Raw genomic sequence first — 23,796 nt, 5'->3', positions numbered from 1 at the left:
GGGGAACCTTAGCTCGGAAAGAACGCGTAGTATGCCCATCGCTTTCAAGGTGTGACGTCAGACAAAAGTTGAGCCTTATCGTGGGTGATAAGGGCCTCAACTTTTTCGACTGGTTTTGGGCCTTTAGTGCGGTGAAACCATCTCATCAGGGGAACCTTAGCTCGGAAAGAACGCGTAGTATGCCCATCGCTTCAAGGTGTGACGTCAGACAAAAGTTGAGCCTTATCGTGGGTGATAAGGGCCTCAACTTTTTCGACTGGTTTTGGGCATCTAGTGCGATGAAGCCAACTCATCAGAGGAACCTTAGCTCGGAAAGAAGGCGTAGTATGCCCATCGCTTCAAGGTGTGACGTCACACAAAAGTTGAGCCTTATCGTGGGTGATAAGGGCCTCAACTTTTTCGACTGCTTTTGGGCATCTAGTGCGGTGAAGCCAACTGATCAGGCCAACTCAAGTTTGTCCTCTTGTGCTTCGCTCCCAGAACACGTGCGCCGATTTATCTGGTGTGTCCTGTAATAACTCTGAGGGGTGAAGAACGAGTACAGAGTGAGAGAGAGAGAAAAAGAGAGAAATTATTCGCAAAAAAAAATTGACCGTCAAGGCGCTGGATTCGAACCCGCGTACCCATGATCCGAGGGCGAGCGTCCTAACAACTCGGCCATCCATACACGCTAGTAAGGCATAGCGTAGCCTTGTATACTATAGTAGAGAAAATGGCTGGGAAAGGGAATCAAGGTTGAGGAGGATGGAAAGGAGGAGGTGCGAGAGTAAAGCAAAGCCTAGAAAGAATGAGAAAGAGAGAAATAAAAGTAACGACATGCACAAAGAGATAGACAGAGCGAAAGAAAAGAGAGAGAAAAAAGATAGAAAGATGAAGCAAGTGAGAGGTATAGAGAGAGAGGAGAAAATTGCGAGAAAGACGGAAAGAGTAAGAAATAGAGGGATGCATTTCGAAATTGTACACGAAGGGGACCGAGCCCCTGGTCGGGGTACACCTCTACCCATTTAAAAACATCGGTCGGTTTGCGGCCGGCCCTGGGAATCGAACTCGGGACTTACCGCATCGGAATCAGACGCTCAAGCATTTCGCCACCTCTGCGGTGAACACCGTGCACAGAAATGGTCGAGATATCTCTGCAGTTTTTATTAAAATGCGACGAAACTTCGAAAAATTGAAAAATGCGAGATTCGCAAACGATTTAAGTCAGAAATACAACCAAAATAATTTAATCCAGAGGCGACGAAACATCGAAGAACCGAAAAATACGAGATTTCAAGAGGCTTACCATCGTGGTTACGCGATAATCATCGAAGTGAAATGGGAAGCGGTCATCATATTTGCATACACACGTACCTCTTAACGTCACACCTTTTGCAATACTCTCCTGACATATTCACTGATGGTTATCTCGACAAGTCTGTAAAATGTGCCACACTTCGTTTCTAGACTTCAGTATTTGAAAATAAAGATGACAGGTTCCCTATTCATTTGCGTAAGACGACTCGAAAGGCCTTCTTTTTCTTCTCAGTCAGCGCATTGATTTGATCCTCCCCCGCCCCCCCACCGAAATCTTTCTGCGCCACTGCCTCCACGATCGGGGGCATTGCAAGCTTTTGCCCCTCACCTTGTGCACGGCCTCCGTGATCGGCCCACCTTTGACCAAGCGACGATGTCGTGTGGTGACGTGATGATGACGTCACAAATTTTGGCAATATGTGACGTCATGATAGCGACGTCATCACGTGATGATTTTTTTTTCATCACTCGTGTTCACGCCGCCGACGCGGTATGCCGACGCCGACGGTCAATTTTCGCGTTTGATGAGGCATCTAATAAGGCTTTCACCTTAACTTACCTTTAAGCCATCTGTTCCCTATCGAAATTCGGCAGAGCATTTCTTGCAAGCACGCAAAGGTCATGCTGTCATCAGTGTAGCGGGTACCGTCCAATTTTGTTGTCTTCACTCCTTTAATGTGGGTTTAGCGCTGGCCGCGACGTGCAGTAAGACAACCTACGTGACCTCGGTAAAAATCTGAGAACTAGAAAGCACGGTTTCAGCCGCAATCGAACCCGGGTATTCCGCTAGCCTTTATGCATGTTCGTGCGTACGTTTGTATGTGTGCGTGTATACACACACAAGCACATCTTTCTTAAAATTCGGGGTGTTTGAACCCCATTTTACCCTCCCCTGGCTATGCTAATGGTTCCTGGGCGCGAGGGGCTGGACGGGAATGCAGCGGCACATGCCGTGGCCCGCGATCACGCCTGCCGGGTCATTTTCTTCTACTATCGAGACGCCTGGCCTGAGTCCGCTGGGGCAGGGACTGTGCCCATTACCTATTGAGCGATCCTTGAACATCGCAGGCTGCAACGCAAGGCGTACTCACCATGCACCTCACTCAAAGCCCAACAAAGAAGAAAGCACTAGACTCGAAAATGTTACAAATGACACGTTAACGCGGTCCCTCATGCATTTGCCTAAGACGACTCGAAGGCGAAAGTTCTATTTCGTCTCAGTCGATCGTATTTACCCCCCCCCCCATTTCCCCCGAAGCCTTTCTGCACCCAACGTGGTTTTGCACTGCCTCCGGGATCGGAGGCTCTGGAAGTTTTCTGCACCTCACGTAGTTTTGCAATGTCTCCGGGATCGTCCCTCCTTTGACCAAGAGACGACGTCTTGTGACGTCATCATGTGACGTCATATCCTGTCACGCCTGTTTTGGCGACCTGTGGTGTCATGTCGTCAAAGATCGCCAAAATTTGTGACGTCATAGTGACGCCACAATGAAGACAAATTTTGGCGACTTCCGACGCCTTGATGACGTCACCACATGATACTTTTGCATCACTCGCGTTGACGCCGCCGACGGCCAATTTTAGAGTTTGATGAGGCATCTGGGGCTTTCGCCTTAATACTTTTGCACTCACTGAATACTCATACATAGAGCCTGCCTAAAGCTACACGGATAACTCTGTCGAAAGTGTGGCGTACCAAAAAATTTAGCCCACTTAATTCTCGAGTGTCGATGACAGTTAAACGCAGACGCATCACTCTCACCAAAAGATTACTACGCCAGAGCGGGAAGCGGTGACCTCATCGAAACGTGGGAGGCCAATACCCGTCTCCGAGTGCCTCCAACAACGACGCCTCGTCGCCACGGCCAAGGAGGCATCGAAGGCCAGAGGGTCCCCGTAATGAGGAAATCTCCCACCTAGAGTGTAACTGGGGCTTGCCCCGGTTGGTGTGTACCAGAACAGGGGAGTGCTCGGAACGAGCTTCGAACTTTATTGGCAGAGCCGCGCGCAACTCTTAAACGACGACGCATTGTAGATTACCGATCGTAGCGCCACAAGCGGATTGACCCTGTTTGGGCTTCACTTTCTGTACATTGGTGCTGCGGCCAGTGGCGTAGGCAAAAATTTTTTTTTCGGGGGAAGGGGGGAAGGGGCACGCCCTTGATCCGACGTGGGGTTCGGGCAGGTAAGTGGGGCCGAGTGTCATTTTGTGCTGTGTATCCCATGGCAGAAAAAAATTCCGGGGGGGGGGGGGGGGGCACGGGTCCGGTGTGCCCCCACCCCCACCCCGGCCATGCCACTGGCTGCGGCCGTTCCGAGCACTCGCCTGTTCTAGGACACGCTACCCCGGTATATCGTTTCGAGATTAAACGTTTATTGAACATCTTCAAGACTATAAAATACACGAAGACATCTTTAGTACACTTTATTATGGCAGGTAAAGTTCCGTGAATTCCAAGGCCATCACCGTGTTGCTTTCAGGCGGCGAAGTCTACTGCAATGGCGTCGATTTCAACCAGCGAATTCTGTGGCAAAAAACAATGAAAGGACAGTGTTTAAAGAGGCCACCAGCTTCGTCGAGGACGCTTATTTCTAGTCGTGCAATTAAATCTTTGCAGTGAGAATCCCGGGAAAATAGATGGAGGTTTGAACCGTGCGAACTTCGGCGTGTTTGGGTATCCCAAGGAGCGCCGGAGAGCAGGGGCGTAGAAAAGGGGTGGGGGGGGGGGGGGGGTTCAAACCCCCCTCCCCCGAAATTTTTCAGTTTTGCTTGCGTATATATACAGGCGCACATACAAACGCACGCACGAACATACATAAAGTATAGTTGAACCCCCCCGAAAAAAACTTCTGGCTACGCCCCTGCCGGAGAGTCACGTGACCTTGATCTGGACAGAAACGTCACGCATGACGTCATACTGCATGACCATACCACCGCCATATTTGAATGAAACTAACGTTTTGTCTGGCGCTGCCTAAGCATCGCGGTTTTGCCAGTGTGTCAGTGGTTGGTCCGTGTCACTGGGGTCGCTGCTCTCACTATATTTTACCGCGATAGGGTTAACGAGCTCGTCTCGCAAAAATTCCGGTGTCGGTGTCGACGTCGTTGTTTGTTGGCGAAAAATCAGCGTTGTCCGTGAGCGAAAATTCGAGACAGATGCAAATAAATCAATAATACAAACTCTCTGGTCCTAGTGAATATCGAACCCAGGCCTTCTGCGTATCGAGCCGGTGTTCTACCACGTAGCCACGCTAGTGCTTGAAACTGCTGCGTAAAAAACGCTATAAGAATGCCACGTCGTGGCAGGAGTGTCTTTAACGCATGCAGTATTGCGAGGCGAAACCGTAGAATCGCACCAGATGTCGAAACATGTGAATTGCGCAACGAATGGGCGGCTTAAAGCTGCCCGTCCATTACAAGGACCCGTCGCGGTGGTCTCGTGGTTATGGTGCTCGACAACTGACCCGCAGGTCGCGGGATCGAACCCGGCCGCGGCGGTCGGATTTTCGATGGAGGCGAAAATGATTGAGGCCCGTGTACTTAGATTTGGGTGCACGTTAAAGCACCCCGGGGGGTCGAAAATTTCCGGAGCCCTCCACTACGGCGTCTCTCATAATCACACCGTGGTTCTGGGCTGTTAAACCCCAACAATTATTATTATCCATTACAAAGAGCACAGCTGTGCTGGAGCGCGTGACAGCTTACAGACGCGTAGTGGGTACTTGGTCAATTGGCGAAAGGAAGAATTATGGCGTAGTGGGCACTTAGCAACTGTACTTGCAGTAGGCATCCTAGGATAGTTTGAAACGGACAATGATAGGCGCACAAAAGTTCCTTTCCTTGCGGCACGGTACCGAGAACCGAAGCCAGCTGGCTAGCAATTCAGAAGGAACGGGGCCAGATTACGCTATCGCGTCCTACTCTTGAAGGCGGAGCTCAAGCGAAGAAGAAGAAAAAAACTTTTATTCATTTCCGGCAGATTGCTGGGCTGGGCTCCCACCTAGGAGCTAACGGAGACACCGTGTCTCCTAGCAGCTTCCTCGGCCTGCTGGATCGCCCAGAGTTGCTTGTCCAGGCCCGAACTGAGCAGCGTAGTCCGCCAACGCTCCCGAAGGCCTTCATTGGAGGTCGCGACCCTAGTATTGCTGATTAACATAGGCGTGCGCAGGGTTCCCCATTAGGGGGGGGGCAAAGGGTCGTCGCAGCGCCCCCCCCACCCTTCTAAGTCAATGTATGGGGCAGATTTCGCGCCCCCCCCCCCTCTTAGGTGACTGGAAGGGTCAATGTACGGGGCAGATTTTGCGCCCCCCCCTCTTAGATGATTAGGGGGAGCGGCCGCCCCCCCCCTGCCCCCCTGTGCGCACGCCTATGCTGATTAATGCTTCCTCCGAATTTTTACCAGCATCACTACTGCCAGAACCAGAGTGGACAAAGACGTGCCGATCTACCGATGGCACCATGCATGGCGTTTCTACTCAAGTCACGTGACTACCCTGCATGTGGCGGCGACCGGAAGATTGGTTTCTGTGTTCTTTAGGGTACGGAAACACTATGGTGGCTTAGAAACACGCCGAACTTCGTGGTGACGTGCGCGCGCAAAGGATTAAACAGTAGTGCCACGCTGCGGAAAACGTTCGCACTACCGAAACAACGTCACGTTCGCTGCGCGGCCTTGAAGCAGCTTCGTAGGAAAATACTGCTGCTAAGTGAGATTTGTAGGCATCACGGGATATGCCAGTCCTCTACAAACAAAGCTTAGAATAACAGATCATAGCTAGTTGGTATATATAGTTTCCATGTAAAAAAGACAGGGCGTGCAAACACGGACTCAAGAGAGAAGTCAAGACGCCACAAGCGCCACAAGACGGCGTTTGTGGCTCCTTGACTTCTCTCTTGAGTCCGTGTTTGCATGCCGTCTCTTTAACAGCCATCTACAGTAAGCATGCTTTGTTTTTGTTTTTAATCGCCGTTAAAACATCCGTACTACCGAAATAAAAAAAAATTAAACAAAATCTTACGAGAAATGCTTAGGTATTCTCGGATTTTTATGCACGTACCTCTGGTAGTTTTGCCACCTGGAAAGCAGCTCTTGCTGGGAAGTCCTTCTGGAAAACTGCAACAAGGTTGAAAACACGCCGAATGACATTTTCACGCAGTATGACCAAAACTAGAGCCAAAGCGAATCAAACTCATTCTAGTCTTTCTTTTTTCTTTTGCAGCAAAGAAAGAAATAATCAGAAGATGCCGCATTTACCAGCATGACGACACGTGTGCATGGGAATGCCTTCTTAAGAGCCTGGAACGAAAGCTGTGGGTTCTTCGGTACAGCAGGAACAACAGTCTGAACTAACATTTACAAACATTCAGTCAGAGGCAGTGGCGTAGCGCAGAACTATTTTTCAGGGGGGGGGGGAGGGGGGCACCTCCTTGATCCGCCATTGGGTCTGGGCAGATAAGCGGGGTCGAGTGCCATTTCGTGCTATGTATCCATGGGGAAAACAATCAGGGGGGGGAGTGCATGGGCCCGGTGCGCCCCCCCCCCCCCCGAAATTTTTTCTGCCATGTTTTACAGAGCATGAAATTACACTCGACCACACTTACCTGCCCGGACCCCACGGTCAGATCAGCGCGTGCCCCCCCCCCCCCCCCCCCCGAAAAATAGTTCTGCCCTACGCCACTGCACCCCCCCCCCTGGCTACGCCACTGGTCAGGGGTGGCGACAGTGGGGAGCAGGGGGAGATTGAAAGACGTCCGTGATGGCGGAGATTTAAAGATGCTGAGAAAGTCAAGAACACAACACAGCACACACACACAACACATTCTGTGCGACTGTCCGGAATATAATGTTCAGAGACAATCCCTGGCGTCCGCTCTAGCGCACTTTAACAACAGAGCAATGTCTGTTGAAACCATCCTTACATGTTGTCGACAGAAGACATCGCAGCTTAAGGCGACGAGGGTGCTATTTTGGTTTTTGGAAGAAACGGACTTGGACGAGCGGCTGCGACAGTGATGCCGCGTACCACCCAAGAGTAACGGACTGCTAATGACTGGTTAGAACAGTATATCAAATAAAGCCTATGACGTTCCTTGGTGCCCGAGATATGAACAGCATAAATTTCTTTGGTGATCTCAGACAGATAGATTTTAAAAATAGGAACCTTTCAAAAAAATAGTACAGACAAAAATTGCGCCATCGCACAGTTTTACAGTACCACGTGTACAGTCGCAACGGAAAAAGATTAGCACAAGTGACCCGTGGCCGGAGCCGCAAAATTGCGACGCGCGGCGCTGGTATTCACGAGCACGCCGATAGCGAGATTGCCAAGCACGTTCCATTTTCCAATGCAGGGGTGGCCGGCGGACCGGCGGAAAGCAGCCCATCTTGCTGTTGGCCCATGCGCTTGTTCATTGCTTATCGGCAGATGTGGCTATGCACAATATTTCTTCTGTTTTTCCTTTTTGCGCTGGAGTTGCGAGCAACCGTAAAGCAACCGTAACAGTTGCCCCGAAAAAGCTGTTTGTTGGAGTGCTTTCCGCCGGCCACCACTGCATTGGAAAATGGAATGTGCTTGGCACTCTCGATATCGGCGTGCTTGGCAAAAACAGCGCCGCGTGTCGCAATCTTGCCGCTCCGACCACCGGTCGCTTGTGCCAATCTTTTTCCGCTGCGACTGCACTTACTGTTACAGTCGAAACAATTAGTAGCATCGGAACAATAATTTGTTCGTTATATCCGATATTCGTTGTAACAATAGAAATAAAAATCAGCTCTAACAAATTGGCAATGTGGCTCGCGCAAAAATCCTAGATACAATAACGCATTATTCTAGGCTCTAAACCCACTATAAACTAGGTAATCCTCATCTGTCTCCTTGTGGCCCTTCAAAGTAAGTTGACCGGAACATGACAACGTGAAATTACAACAGAACGATGCTCGTTTGACGAAACAGGCCTCTATTCACATTTATTTGAGTTTTAGTTGTAGAGTGCCTCAATATTTATTTTTCTTTTATGCTAACTTTCGTGTTTCGAGCATCGCGCGAGTCAGACATTTCTTTGTTAGAGCCGATATCGTTGTGGCTCTCCCGTTTTTTTTTATTATTTTGTTATATAAAGAATAAATGTCATTGAAATGAAGCGTGTCCAACCAAAGCTCGTACTTAGTTCGCTATAACAGATAATTCGCTATGCCAGGTGTTCGTTATAGCGAGGTTCACTGTACTTACATTCCCCGTAGACTTTGTTCATGTCCCTGAAGTCGTCCATTGACGCCAAGTAGACCGTGCACTTCACGACTGTATTGCGGAATGTCGAAAATATGCCAAGCGTTGTCACTTGATTACATTGCTCGCGACGACGCGACACGCAACAATCGACACATCATTCGTTTAGGAACAGCAGAGGCACAAGCAACCCCAATCAATGAAAAGCAAAGTTTGGGAATTAGATACGTTTCTAAGAGCATTTCTTCAGACACGCGTTGCTAGGGAACTCAAGCTTATAGCCTCCATACTGCGTATAATGCTCCTATAAAAGAAATCCGGTAACTCTTCACTACGACTGTTTAATTACTTTGTAATGTAGTGTGCTTGTCAGGCCATGTTCGTTCGCGAATGTTAATTCATAGATTAGGTTGATAAGAGAGATCTCATAGGTTGGAGCGAGGCACGTAGATGGGGGGGGGGGGGGGGGGCTAGTCCCCCCCCCTAAATTTTGGTGAAGTAGGTGTTTTGACCAAAAAGAAATAATAAAAATAGGTGTTTTTCTCAAATAGTCATGGTTTTCAGCAAAAGCCCCCCCCCCCCCCCCCCGAAAAAAATTCCTGGCTACGGGCCTGATTGGAGCAGTGCAGTTTGCTTCCAGATATACTGGTTCACTATATAGTTTACTACATGTAATTTCAGAACCATCGGTGTTATAAGGGATGAAAATTGCCTTTAAGAGAGACACTGGCGGAAATGTAAAAACGTTAAAAAGATGCAAATAGTCAGTCTGTAACGTCTTACTTAGAAACAACAACCCATATTCACGTGAACATCTCTCACCTGAAATGTCCGTAAAAGAAAATTTTATCCAGTCCTCTCACTGGTGATATTATCCGTGACGGCATTCGGCCAATAGTAAAGTGCACTTCGAAACGACAAACTTTTACAATTCGGCCCAAAGTTTCTTGTTTGTTTGTTTGTTTGTTTGTTTATACGGACGGTTTGAAAAAAATCTGCAGGTACAGCAAGGGATGGGGAAGGGAAATGAGCGTGAGGAGGAGTTCTGTTAGGCTGAGGAGGAGGGAAAAGAGAAGGGGAGAGGGTAAAGAATAGCACAGTCTTGTAACAACGCGTTCGAGGACGGAAAGGAAGAGGAGAGGAGAAGTGGATATAAGGAGGAGAATAAATAAATAAAACAATATTTTTGGCGAGGCGGGATTCGAACCCGCGTACCCACGCTCCCAAGCCGAGCGCCGTAGACACTTGGCTATGCAGGCACATTAGCAGAACAAGCATCACTAGTGCCAAGCTACCCCAATTTTCTTTTTTATTTCTTTTTTATTTTTGAAGCAAGCCCTCTCGTTTACAGACAGCCTTTTCTCGCTGGTTGGGCTTTTGCCGCTCCCAATTCCAGTGAAAGTGTGTCCCCCGAAGGACAGGTTCACCATGCGTAGGCTGAGAATCAACAACGAGGCGTGACAATCCCACAGTAATCTTTTGGGGAAAAAAAATCATTTGTAGCGTTCGCGTAACTTCGATGAAATTAGGAGTTGCAAAAGCGCAATGAGCGAGAAAAGCGGTCTGTGAACGAGGTTGCTTGCTTCAAAAAAAAAAAAAAACAGGCCTTCAAGGAAAGCCGTCTTGCAGAGTTTTGCAAACCGTCCATTTATTAGGTGGTGAATTTGAGCCCGCGTGAGGCTTTGTTTTGCCGCATTACGTAACAGCGACTTCGGTTTCCATTGGCGAAGTTCGTGTTCCGCGAATGAACGTAAAATGCAGATTACCGTTGTCGAGGTTCATCCCGCTTGCCTTGAGTATGTTTCCAAGATTGATGAGGGTCTGTTTTTTGAATGAGCAAAAGTTTAAAGCAGGAATTAATAGGCGCCACAATAATCACGAGGTCGCGTTTGCGGATGCCAGTGCATACCTGTCTCGTCTGTGCGGCGACGCCGGAGTCGAATTTATTCGTGCCTGGGTGCGACCCGACCTGTCCAGAAACGTACACGGTGTTGCCCACACGAACGGCGTGGCTGAAAAAAAAAAGAAAAAAGAAATGAAGAGAAGACATTACTCTTAAGTGTACACGATCCACTCCACGCCTCCACCGTACAAAGGAAAAAAAAAAACTCCTTTGAGTCTTTTAGAAAGACACCTGCACTCTCTTTCGAGGTCATTATACTCTCATCGGAGAGTCGTGAGACCCAACACTAAGAAAAAAAAAGCGAGTACTTGGGGAGTATTTCTGCCACGCAACTATATTCGCCATCTGGCTTGCTCGCGTTTCCTTTCTTGAAAACCCGGCTGTCGTCACTTTCCTATCAAGAATGCTATGTCACGCTGATAGCGCGCACGCCGTTCGTGACCGGGAGGTGCGAGGACCGCGGTTATAACGCGAAGAAAGTACGCGAGGTGGATGACGATTATAGTTGTGTGGCAGAAATACTCCCGAAATACTCGATTTTGTTTTCTTAAAGTGAAAAAAAAAGCTAACGTGTCTCTTTAAAGAGAGCCATAGACTCAACGAAAATAGTAACACGCAACCTTTTTTTCTCTCTCTCTCTTTTGAGAGGTGGGGGTGTACATATGTATGTCGTAGTTCCAGAGGTGTTCTAAACGCTAATAAAGAAGGGGAGGCGACCCTTATTCTTGACGTAGGTGTCTAGTAGTGGGACTCGCACTTCGGCATTCGTGTGCCGTGATGTATTCATTGGGTTAACTTTTTGGTTCGTCGCGCTGCCGAAGTGGATCTCGGAGGCCACGCAGAAAGAAGCTCGTGGTTGAGATCTCTTCCGCCAGGTGCCGCAACGATCCCAGCTGACACCAAGAAAACAGCCCGCTTTTTCAATGAATTTATTCAATTAATTTTCGTTAATGATCCAGAGGGTTAATTTGCCCTCATCATGTGTATCCAGTATAGGTCTTAACTTGAATCAGAACCATCGATTTCGTGCCTGCTTTATTTTGTACGAGACTTTTCCTGAATATTCGGAAAAGCGGAAGTAAGGTCTCAACCGGAAGTGCTTGGAAGATATACAAGAGTGCCAATCGGTGCTCGCGACACTAATGAGTGCTCGGGCTTTACGTGCCAAAACCACGATATGATTTATTTATTTTAGTCCGTCAGTTACATATATATACTGTCAATCCCTTGAGGGATTATAACAGGAAGTGCGAAAAACAATGGTAAAAGCAGTGAGTAAACAAATTATACATACGTATATACGTATATGACATCAAGAGTGTTAGTGCAAATTTTTGCTAGGCCATAACGACAAAAATAAGAGGTGCACACCGTAGCGTGGGACTACGGATTACATTACACCACCTGGAGTTCCTTAGTGTGCACCTAAATCTAAGCACACGGGTGTTCTTTGGATTTCGCCTCCATCGAAATGCGGGCGCCGTGGACGGGAGTCGAACCCGCGTCCTCGCTCTAGCAGGTTCTAAACGCTCCACATATCACTCTCCCGTGCTCACAACCTAGACTTCTCCCTCTGGTTTCGACCGTGATTTTTTTTTTTTCATCAGATAGCAGAGATGCATTCCCTTCGATATAATGCCATAGTGGGCACTTACAGTGCTAGTATACTTAAAAAAATTACACCATCTCCCACTGAAGGGAACCATGAGGGAATGCGAAGCAGCATTGGGGGCGCACACCAAGTTTCCATTACGTTCACTCGCCGTTTCCGTTAGTGTGTGAGGTTTGTATTTAGTGTGTGTATCATTACGTCGTGTTTGTGCGTTGCTTTCCGTTAGCGCCGAGTGAACGAGGGGCGCCGACGTTCACGTTACAACTCATCTGAACGGGAGCAAAGCGAGAATGACGGAAGCCGACTGAGCGCACGCGCTTATATACACATTAAATGGGGGAGGGAGAGGAGAGAGTGGGTTACAGGCTGTATTTGGCTGCGGCGCGGCTGCATCACGTGGGAGGAGATGCTGCGCCGCTGCTGCAGCGTGGGGCATGAGAGGAGAGAAGGCGACCGAACACCTGCGCAAAGGAGGAGAGTGGGAGAGAGAGTAGGCGCATGCGCAGTGGAGCGCGGACGCCACCACCGACGTCAGGCACAGCCCCTAGCAAAAGCTGCTTCGCATCTAAAATAAATCAGGATCCCTTCCCCTGTCGGAGAAGTCGGGGCAAGCTTGGCGTGGGCGTGCCTGACATCCTGTACTATTCAGAAAGGGCTGATCGCTGATCAGAAAGGGACGATCACTGACAAGCTTACCATCGAAAGAGCGCCAATTACTGGAAAATGGCGCATACAGATACGCATGTGGCCGGCGAATCTTCGAGGGTCGCATTTCCGTACACTCGCCGGCGTCGGGTGTTTGGCATGCGACGCCGCCACCGCCACCGAAACTGTAGCTCATAAACTTCTCTTGAATAAACATTTCTTTGTTACTAGTGGAGCATGTTTTTCAAGCGCACGATTACATCATTAAAAAAAGATATTGACGGCACTCTTTTTTTGTCAGGTAACGCCCGACTATGGTGTTGAGGGACTGTAATTACTCTTGCACGTAGCAGTGCGTGCATTTTTTTTTTCGATTGTTCTTAATTTTAGAACTTAGTGCTCGCTTTTTAATTTCTGTGCTGCCATTAACAGGTAGCCACGTTACACCCCAATTAAGGCATCCGCCTTCCCCCAAAAAACATGAATTTTCAATTAATGTCTTCTGCGCGCAAGACAAAGCCATTGAATGAACAAAATGCTTTGGAAAGCTGATTCCATCAGCAGATGCCGCATGCCCAGGGGCGTAGCCAGAATTTTTTTTCGGGGGGTTTCAACCATACTTTATGTGTGTTCGTGCGTGAGTTTGTATGTGTGCGTGCCTATATACGCAAGCAAAACTGAAAAATTTCGGGGGGGGGGGGGGGGGTTTGAACCCCCCAACCCCCCCCTTGGCTACGCCCCTGCGCATGCCTCTATGTCCGCCACGGTGGTACAGTGGTTTACGGTGCTCGGTATCTGACCCGAATGTTGCGGGTTCGATCCAGGCCACGGCGGTCGCATTTCAGTAGAGTCGATATGCTAGAGGCCCGTGTACCATACAGGCGTCGGCAGGGGGGTGTAAAAAGGGGCACTTGCCCCCCTCAAGCCACACCCTCACTTGCCCCCTACTTAAGCTACACGAGCGCTTATGCAACACGGTTTTGTACCCCCCAAGACAAAATCCTGCCGACGCCCATGCCGTGTAATTAGATTTAGGTGCAAGTTAAAGAACACCATGCAAATGGTCGAAACTTCTGGAGCCCTCCGCTACGGCGTGCCCCATAACCATACCGCAGTTATGGCACGTAATACCCTAGATATTGTTATTAATTAGCACTGCCTCTATGTCGTCGCTTACCTGTACGGTCCTATGGCCGCCGGGGCGGTAGGTGTGTTGATGACTGTTTTCGCTTCTGGCATGATCACGAGTCTCTGCTTTAAGCTTGAACGACGGCAGCTCTAGAAGTGCTCCGTGCTGAATTCACGTCTTCCGAGGAAGTAATCTTTGAGCAGACAAGAAGGCGATATCAGTTTTGGGAGATAGCGACCACGCTGGGAGTGTTAAGATTAGTGCATCGTAAAACGCATTGCTGAGAACGGCGAGATTTCTACCTGCTGATACGAGCGATAGCATGCAGCGCCTCACACTGGGCGTTCAGGACTGCAGACGCCCCCTCGAAGATTTCAGCGTGCAAAGCACCGAGCTTGTAAAAGTTAATGATCTTCAAAGTGCGGACACTTTCTAAATGCGCACGTCCGTCACGTGCATAAGCGTGAGCACCGGCTGGGGAGCCCCCTCCTGCCCCCCCCCCTCCCCCGCCACCTTCTTCCGAAATACCTCGTCTTTGCATTGCGTTCTGGTTGCACTGCGTTGTATAAGGCTGTAAGGGCCTCAGTTGGAGGGGGACGAGAAGAGCGGGGGTGGAGGAGGGGGGGCTATGTCACGTCTATGCGGCATTACTCCACCCTGCACAAGCCTATGGTGACGTCATCATGCGTAGTGTAAATAGCAGCACGAGTAGGACATAAACGAAAAACGCTAGAGACGGGACGCAAAAAAAAAAAGAAAAACGACAAACATGACGCGGAAATAACAACCACGGCTTTATTGCGGGAAAATGCAATATATACAGAAGCTCAGCGCAGAAGACCAACAAAAACACAAGTGTCCGCGCAGAGATATAAAAGAAGTCACATCACATCCGTCAGCAAAGGCGGCTGCCACGTTTTCAACAAAACACTCGTATCACAGCTAACTGTGCAGGGAATTATAACAGACGTGTTCGTTTCCGTGTGTGTGTATATGACATGATACGCTAGTCTGGCCTGCTCTTTTGCTATTTATGTTTTTCTGAAACGGTGCACTTCAAGGAGCGACTGACAACCGCATTGTTTGCAGTGGTGAGCTAGATGAGTGGGCACAAAACCGTTATGCCTGTACACGTGCTCTCTCGGGCGGTCGTTCAAGCATCGGCCTGTTTGGCCAATAGGGTATTTTATCGGTGACGGTAATACCGTACGGAAAGTACGGAGATGCCGTGGTACGGTAAATCAAGGCGGACGAAAAGACAAGTTCCGTACCGGTGGCAAATTGCCTTTTCATCCGCTTTGATTTCATCACATTTACATCGTAATTACTACCTTACAGTTACAAGACAACAAATACCGTCCCCTAAACCTTCCTTGGTTCCATTGTCTGCCGGTGTCATTACGTTGTGTCTAACGAAGGAAAACGAGCCGTTGTTACATTCCGCTTTCGTTTGGCCCATACACAAACCACTCTGTGCATCCCGCTTCGTGTGCAAGAATGCCTGCTTGAAGTAGTTAAATATAATTAGCCCCACGTTGTAACACTACCGCTAAAGAATAATGTACCACGAAGATTGAATTATAGGAGGAAAACCCTCGGGCACAGTGTGATAGGTGGAATGTGGGGTAGGGGGAGAGGGGCGCAGTCTGCCTCGAAAATTTAATGCCACGTCGCGTTTCAATCATCCTGAAATATGCGTCGACGTGAGAGGGGTATAGATTTCAATTCCACTCAAGCCGAGCAGTTATACGTCTAACGACGCGTTGCCTTCAAACGAGCGGGACCACCCAGGTAGAGTATGTATACATTTCAGTATATAAACTGCTGATGCATGTACGGCAGAGAGATACTTTAACGACAGCTCACAGCCCACAGCAAAGCGCCTGGCATACTTCTAGGCGCAATTAAGAGTGTGAAATGAAACAATAAACTGCTCATTGGTCAAATAATTTTTGGTTCCCTTCGAAATAAACACCCACCCTCGAGCGACAGAGGCGAAAAACTAGCCCGTGTAGTTAAGGGGCGAACCACAAGACGAGTCGCGAATCTCGCAGTCACACACAAAAAAAAAAAAAAAAACACGTGCTAACACACTCCAATTTCGATCGCTTGTCTTCGGCTATTAACGAGGCGTGCAACGACCCAGAAGATGCAATAATTGTTATTTTTTAATTGACTTTTTATAGAAGCATTCGACGCTTTGTTATGCAGGCGAAGCGCGAGTCCTCATAGACGGCCTTTAATTCGCTGTTTTAGTGCAGTTACGGTGGCGCGCTAAACGAATCGTGACCAAGCTCTGTTCGAAAAAACAGGGCTCCCTTATCCATCACCGTTTGACTTTTGATGATACTCGTGCAACGGGCTTGAACGATCTAAAAAGGAGATAAACAAAGTCCGGGTTAATTAAAGTTGTCCAGAGAAGGGTGACCCTCGAAGAGCTTGTTTTAGAGGTACGCGCATGCGCACGGTATAGAGCGTTTTGCATTTCTCGGTTATATAATTTCTGTATACACTACATCTAAGACAGTCGCATAAAACATTCCTTAAGTGTTTCCCGGGGACCACAGCGCTCACAAATGAGCACGTATACAGTAGGGTGATTCCACGAGAGATCGAACATGCCTGTCCGGTCACAATTTTTGTTTTGCCTGGGTTTTTTATATGTTATGTGGGCACATTCAAAGTGCACGGAACTGAAAATTTTATTTCCGAGGAACGCTCCCAGCGCGCCAAAAAAATATTTGAAGGTGGCGGCGCGGGCCTCCTGTTTTTGCTGACTGCAATGTTTTCGGATTTCACGGCCGAATTTAGCGCGAACTATAAATGATGTGTCGAAAATTTTTTTTGCTGGTTTTAATGCGCATTACTGTGAATTACACCCGTGCTTTTTTATGCCGTCCTCAAAAAGAAGAAAATGTGAAAAAATGGCAAACACGGCCGAAGTCAAAAAAGCGTCCTAAGTTTGAGGCGCTTTGGCGCCTTTGCTATTTCAAACAGAAACTTGAAAACAGTGTCAACTATAGAAAAGAGCCTTTGCAACATTTATACGGAAAATCATTTTCCTACGGGCAGCACAAAAAAAAAGAAAAAAATAGTTAAAGAAGCAGGTTTTTTCAAAAAAGTACATTTTCAAAAAATAAAATAAAAAAAAACTCCGGTCTCAATTATGACGACAATTTTTTATCGAAGAGCGCTTATTTCAGTGAACACACGGTTTTAATATCATATGTCCTCATTTGCTTTGTTTACGAGATATAATTGGCCAAAATGACCCTTGCTGTGTGTGCTCACTTCAGTGCGACTGATGGTTGTTAATAGCTTGCATTGTGCGTAAATCGCAGTTTTAATTATTCTGCTGCAGCAAAACCTTGCTCTGGTGGCTTTTCGTCAAGAAAAATGTGTTCTCACATTTTACTTGTGTCTAGCGTGTGCAAAAGTGGGCTGCTGCCGCCCTCTAAAGGGTGATTCCACGAGAGATCGAACATGCCTGTCCGGTCGATATTTTTGTTTTGCCTGGGTTTTTTATATGTTATGTGGGCACATTCAAAGTGCACGGAACCTAAAATTTTATTTCCAAGAAACGCTCCCAGCGTGCCAAAAAATATCTGAAGGTGGCGGCGCGGACCTCCTGTTTTTGTTCACTGCAATGTTCTCGGATTTCACGGCCGAATTTAACGCGAACTATAAATGATGTGTCGAAAATTTTTTTGTTGGTTTTAATACGCATTACTGTGAATTACATCCATGCTTTTTTCCAAGTATTTCAAGGAGCCTTTGCGACATTTATGCGGAAGGTCGTTTTCCTACAGGCAGCGCAAAATAAGAAGAAAATAGTTAAAGAAGCGAGTTCTTTTCAAAAAAGTACATTTTTAAAAAATAAAAAAACTCAGGCCTCAATTTTGACGACACTTTTTTGTCGAAGAGCGCTTATGTCAGTGAAAACACCGTGTTAATATGTATGTCCTCATTTGCTTTGTTCACGAGATTTAACGGGCCAAAATTACCCTTGCTGTGTGTGCTCACTTCAGTGCGATTGATAGTTGTCATCAGCTTGCATTGCACTTAAATCTAGTTTTAATTATTTTCCTGCAGTAAAACCTTGCTCTGGTGTCTTGTCGTCAAGAAAAAAAGTCACAGTTTCGCCGCAAGGCCGAAGCAATGAATGTGATAGCAAGAAACTAATGCTATATGAAGTGAGGCTCGTCAATGGATACTCTCAGTTTGAACAGCGCTCCTGTTGCAAAGGCGGCCGAAGCAGCGAAGGAAACTAGCGTGCTTCAAGTGTCGAGCTGTGACACTTGATAGTTCGCGCTCATCTTCTGTTTGTTCGTTTAGCGGCGTCCTTTGAGCTCGAGTGGCTTTCGTACGCTCCGTAACATGAGCGCGGACACCACGGTGAAAGCGTGAAACATCCCTCTTCCCCTTAGCACAAGAAACCCGCGCGAGCAGACAGCGGAAGGGCAAGTTCTCCCTGCGCAAGTATAAGAAGAAGCGAGCGAGCTCGCCGACGACTTTTAAATGCGCCTGTCGCGCTCCTAACGCCATCTCGCTGGTAATGAAGAAACGCTTATCAGCGCAGCCGTCTCTAGTCCGTCCAGCGGTAAAGTGTGTGTATATAACGCTCGCCGTTAAAGGGGTCATGAAACACTTTTCCAAGTAATGATCTAATGGCCTCAGTATCGGAGTGTACTGCCTCCCGAATCGATTGCCGCAAAAATTTCTCGAATCCGTCAAGAATCAGCGGAGTTACGGGGGTTTGGCGCACGCTCCCAGCGCTTTCTCTCTTTTCTCGTGCCGACGAGCGCACTGGAAGCTAGACAGGGAGGGATGGCATGGGGGAAAGAAGTTACGCCAGCGCGCGTCATGAAACGCGATCGCTCTCCCGCTGTGATTTGCTTGCGCGAGTGCGGCTACCGTGTACTGAGGAGTGCGGTGCCGGCAAGTGGCGGCACCCCGCGGCAAGAAGCGCATCTGATCCGAACGCCGCTCTCGATTTACGTCGGCTATCGGCCAATAAGCATGCTATGTCTCTTGCGACGTACAGCGGACAGACGCCCCGCCCACCGACGAGAGTGAGAACCGGCCTCTGTTTGAAAAGAGGGTGCCTGGGGAAACGGCAACTTCGCGCTCCGCTTGTGGCCATTACGCGGCGCGCACGACTGTAATATTTGGCAGAGCAGTTCATAGCCGTGTCAGCTTTCCGCAGGATGTGTTTTTTCAATCAGCCCAAGGGGTGCTTCATGACCCCTTTAACAACGTGGAGGATCTGCGTTTCGTGGCGTAGTGGCTAGCGCCACTCGCTGCGGAGATAGAGGTCCCTGGTTCGATTCCGCGCCTCGGAAGCATTTTTCTGAATTATTTTTCTTTGGGGCTTTTGTATATATATACATACTTATACATATACGGTGCATGACGGCGGCGACGGCGACGGCAAAATCCAGCCGAGACTGTCCATATAATTGCTATCGCAATAAAATGTATTCTCAAACTTTAATTGTGTCTAGCGTGTGTGGGGGTGCGCTGCTGCCGTTCTCTAGATGCCGAACGCGTACGCAGTTTGCAGCTTACAACCTCAACTTACCCCGCCAGTATTCGCTAATCAGAAGCACGCGAGACACTGCAAACACATGGTTTAGGTCACTTTGTCAAAACTCTCCTTGCACACACAATAAAGCATCTGTATGCAGCGAAGGCCAACTTTATCTGCAACTAAATGCCACAATCAGCAGGCGCGCTGTTATGCAGGTGTTTTCTCACTGCCTGCTTGCTTCCCTTCTATTACATGCATTGTACGCTCTAACCATCTTCCCCATTCGACGCACACTGTGCCTAAACAACATTTGTAAAAAAGTTAGTTCAATCATTTCCGAGCCGTTTATTTCACTTCCCGCTATCACATGTTTTCGGCGTCGCAGATAACGTCTTCCTGTATCATCTCGACCTTTACCTCAGCGTTTCAGCAGCCAGAAAACGTGCGGTGCGGCATGATTAAGCCTTGAGTGGCCGAAGCTGTCCAGTTTATGATGTTGTGTTGCCACTTTACTAAAGTGCTTTCCCACGTCGAGGACAGCAAAGGTCATTGGTGGCGCCAGACGGACATAACCCTTAGTTTTGACAATGAGTGCGGCCTACAAATTAAATATTACATCCCAAAGCATTTAGACAACCTTAGTCATAAAATGTTAAACCGTGAGTAGTTCTGGAAAGGCATTCATGACAGCTGCGCAGATGTGAGATAATTTGTGCGGCGCCGTTCAGTATAAATGTTTCGGTTTGCTCTAGGTCTAGCTGTTCACTACACGCGATGCGCGCTGCCCATGGCTACGTCCGATTGCTCTGTGCCGACTATTTACGCGTTCACAAAAAGAAGATTGCTGAGGAAAACGTTTTCGTTGCGCAAATTTTTTTTCTTTGCTCTTTTTGTTGTTGCCTAACTCCAGAAGCTACTGTCATAGGCTGAGGATCTTCGCGACACCTGCGAGGTCTGCTAGCATTGCTTTAGGCTCCTCAAGGAAAACCTGTCTACATCTAACCGCGATGTAGTAGACCAGGCATCCCTTCAGGAAGAAGAAGCGGTTGATATCTTGAACAGGCGCGCCCATCTTTCCTCTGATGATTGTAGGCGAGGTTGTAGGCGGCAAACTGTTTACACGTGAGTCATTTAGAGGGCGGCAGCAGCCCACTTTTGCACACGCTAGACACAAATAAAATCTGAGAACACACTTTTCTTGACGAAAAGCCACCAAAGCAAGGTTTTGCTGCAGCAGAATAATTAAAACTGCGATTTACGCACAATGCAAGCTATTAACAACCATCAGTCGCACTGAAGTGAGCACTCACAGCAAGGGTCACTTTGGCCAGTTATATCTCGTAAACAAAGCAAATGAGGACATATGATATTAAGACCGTGTGTTCATTGACATAAGCGCTCTTCGATAAAAAATTGCCGTCAAAATTGAGACCGGAGTTTTTTTATTTTATTTTTTGAAAATGTACTTTTTTAAAAAAACTGGCTTCTTTAACTATTTGTTTCTTTTTTTGCGCTGTCCGTAGGAAAATGATCTTCCGTATAAATGTTGCAAAGGCTCTTTTCTATAGTTGACACTGTTTTCAAGTTTCTGTTTGAAATGTTAAAGGCGCCAAGGCGCCTCAAACTTAGGACACTTGTTTGATTTCGGCCGTGTTTGCCATTTTTTCACACTTTCCTCTTTTTGAGGACGGCATAAAAAAAGCATGGATGTAATTCACACTAATGCGTATTAAAACCAGCAAAAGAAATTTTCGACACATCATTTATAGTTCGCGTTAAATTCGGCCGTGAAATCCGAAAACATTGCAGTGAGCAAAAACAGGAGGCACGCGCCTCCACCTTCAAATATTTTTTTGGCGCGCTGGGAGCGTTTCTTGGAAATAAAATTTTCAGTTCCGTGCACTTTGAATGTGCCCACATAACATATAAAAAACCCAGACAAAACAAAAATTGCGACCGGACAGGCATGTTCGATCTCTCGTGGAATCACCCAGTAACTAATTTGTATAGAGTAACTGCACTCTATACAGCAACTCTACTCTATAGAGTAACTCTACTGTATACAGCTAACTTTAATCTATAGAGTTGCTGTATATGGTTCCCTTAAGAGCCATATACAGTAACTCATCTATATAAAGCCCTTAAAAGTATCTTGAAAAACTATGAGCGCACAGAAAAGTAATCTTCTTTCCTTCATCTGTATAGAGTAACTCTACTGCGTACAGCAACTCTACTCTATAGAGTTACTATATATGGCTCCTTTAGTAGCCATATACAGTAACTGCAATGGATGGATGGATGCTATGAGCGTCCCCATTATAACGGGGCGGTGACATGTCTGCCACCAGGCTCGGAAAAAAAAAAAAACTTCCTTGTTTCAAGTTGGCTTAATACCTTATCTACACTGATTAAATCTGTGTTATTACTGACGACAACGCATTGCCATCTAGCGGACGTATTCCACAGGGGTGTAGCCAGAAATTCCTTTCGGGGGAGAGGGGGCGCGGTCTGAAGTAACAGAGCGGTCGCGTTTCGGGCGCGCTGGGCGCGATCAGTCTCGATATCGACCTCAAAATTCGACGATGAGTATCTCAAATTAAGTGCAACTTCAGTGATTTCTAAAAAAATATATGTATGCCATAAATTGTCATGAACTACAACTTTCTTATAAAAACAACTGCCCTCAAGTCAATAGTTAAAAGTTCATTAACGAATTTTTAGTTTTAGTCTCAACGGCATCATTTCAGCTGCTGCAAGGTATTTCCGCCTCGACGCGTAGAGTTCGAGTGCGAAAACGAGAGGCTCCCTGTCGTAGGACTTCTATAAAAAAATAAAACACCCCTGCCCGCGTTTCCTCAACCAGCCAATCAGCACGAACTGAAAGCGCTACCTTCAAAAGCGATCTCCTCGGGATATGACCACAGATGTCATCTTAGAATGCGAAGTTGTAAGGTGTCGCAGCAGAGGGCTACGAAAGCGATATTGCAGCTCTTAGCAACGAACCCCTGTGAAAGAATATAGTCTCGGGAAGCGTTATCATGTACTGTGAACAGCAAGACTCACAGGTTCCCTTGTGCATTCACCTAAGACGACTGGAAAGTGAAATCCATCTTCGTTTTCTTCTCAGTAGGTGCATTGATCCTGCACCGCCACCGTCCGAAAGCTTTCTGCAACGTGGTTTTGCACTGCCTCCGTGATCGGCTCACCTTTGACCAAGCTACGGTGGCATGTGATGACGTCATCATGCGACGTTACGTCACGTGACGTAACAGTGGCGTCATGATTTCGTCACAATCACGCCACATTTTGGCGATCTGTGACGTAATTATGACGTCGTATGGTGACGTCATATGGTGATGATGATTTTTTGCACAACACAACTCGTGCTGTCCGGCGACGCCGCTGGACGCCGACGGTCAATTTTCGCGTTTGATGAGGCATCTAAGGCTTTTGGCTTAAGATTGCCTCAATGTACAGGTATAATGGCAAGAGGGCACCACCCATAACACATGCCCACTGCTACACGTCGCCATAAAAATGTGGCGGTCCCTTTGGCTAACGCTAAGGAGATCACAGGCGAAAGCCTATGCGCTCAATAGAGACTCATTGAATTCGTTTGACGCTCTCAGTCCACTGGAATGAGCTCGCCCGAGATAGCGTAAAGCAGATATCATTGGACAAGGCCTTCGCCCTGCAGTGAACGTAAAATAGGCTGGTAATGATGATGATGATAATTTTTTATTTGCATAGTACCCATTTGATTAGTATTAAAATTATAATTTCTTCAATAATGCCACCCCGTTCGTGACCTGCCGCTTGATAGGATTCGTGCCGTTCGAGTACCATGAAAAAGAATTGCTGGAGTGCAAATTATTCCTCATGAGTGAAGCCGCACCCACACTAAGATGGCAGCAGCGGTCACCATCTTAGTAGGGGCACTATAAAACACACCCCGCGCCCTACAAGATTAATATGGCAAATTTTTCAGGACATACCACTGATCTCCACTAGGTTTGTAGTGGAGATCAGTGGGACATACTGCTAAACGTGTGTCTTTGCGTTACTGGTTTCCTCAAGAATCCTCAAAATCTTGGTAGATTTTATTACAGATCAAGTCATCAATACTCATCTCGAAATGCGACATTCGTCGGTAACAGCGAACTCTTATTTTAGAATTAACCTAGAGTTTACATTAACAGAGAGAAACAACTTTATCTCCAAGCGGGAACCACCCGAAAAAAAGCTTGTTTCCGAAATAGATGGCCAAGCGCTGGTTTCACTTAATCCGGTAAGGCGATGCGAGATGTTCCACTCCAGCTATAGTGAACTAGATCTAGTTCACTATAACGCCAGCATTTTATTTCTTTAAACCTCCTTGGTGCCATTGGAAAGGGATAATCAACATCAACAACAGTCGCCGACGTCGAGGAAGACAAAAGCGAACCGAAGGCGTG

The 23,796-nt window shown here is 47.5% G+C and overlaps 1 protein-coding gene across 1 annotated transcript; it reads right to left on the bottom strand.

Annotated features, from left to right (window-relative positions):
- Positions 1 to 3,659: 3,659 nt before the first annotated feature.
- LOC119372518 (rutC family protein C23G10.2-like) lies at positions 3,660 to 14,168 on the bottom strand. The gene is made up of 6 exons (XM_037642998.2): positions 13,861 to 14,168; positions 10,433 to 10,535; positions 10,290 to 10,344; positions 8,527 to 8,595; positions 6,355 to 6,410; positions 3,660 to 3,821 (listed from the first exon to the last, which is right to left on the bottom strand). Exons 1-6 carry the CDS (start codon positions 13,920 to 13,922, stop codon positions 3,774 to 3,776), a joined length of 393 nt encoding a protein of 130 aa, XP_037498926.1. The 5' UTR covers positions 13,923 to 14,168; the 3' UTR covers positions 3,660 to 3,773.
- Between the last annotated feature and the right edge of the window lie 9,628 nt (positions 14,169 to 23,796).

The sequence above is a fragment of the Rhipicephalus sanguineus genome, chromosome 10 (genome assembly GCF_013339695.2).
Source record: "Rhipicephalus sanguineus isolate Rsan-2018 chromosome 10, BIME_Rsan_1.4, whole genome shotgun sequence".
NCBI classification, from domain to species: domain Eukaryota; kingdom Metazoa; phylum Arthropoda; class Arachnida; order Ixodida; family Ixodidae; genus Rhipicephalus; species Rhipicephalus sanguineus.
Note: the sequence above shows the minus strand (reverse complement) of the source record. Positions and strands in the feature narration are given on the sequence as shown.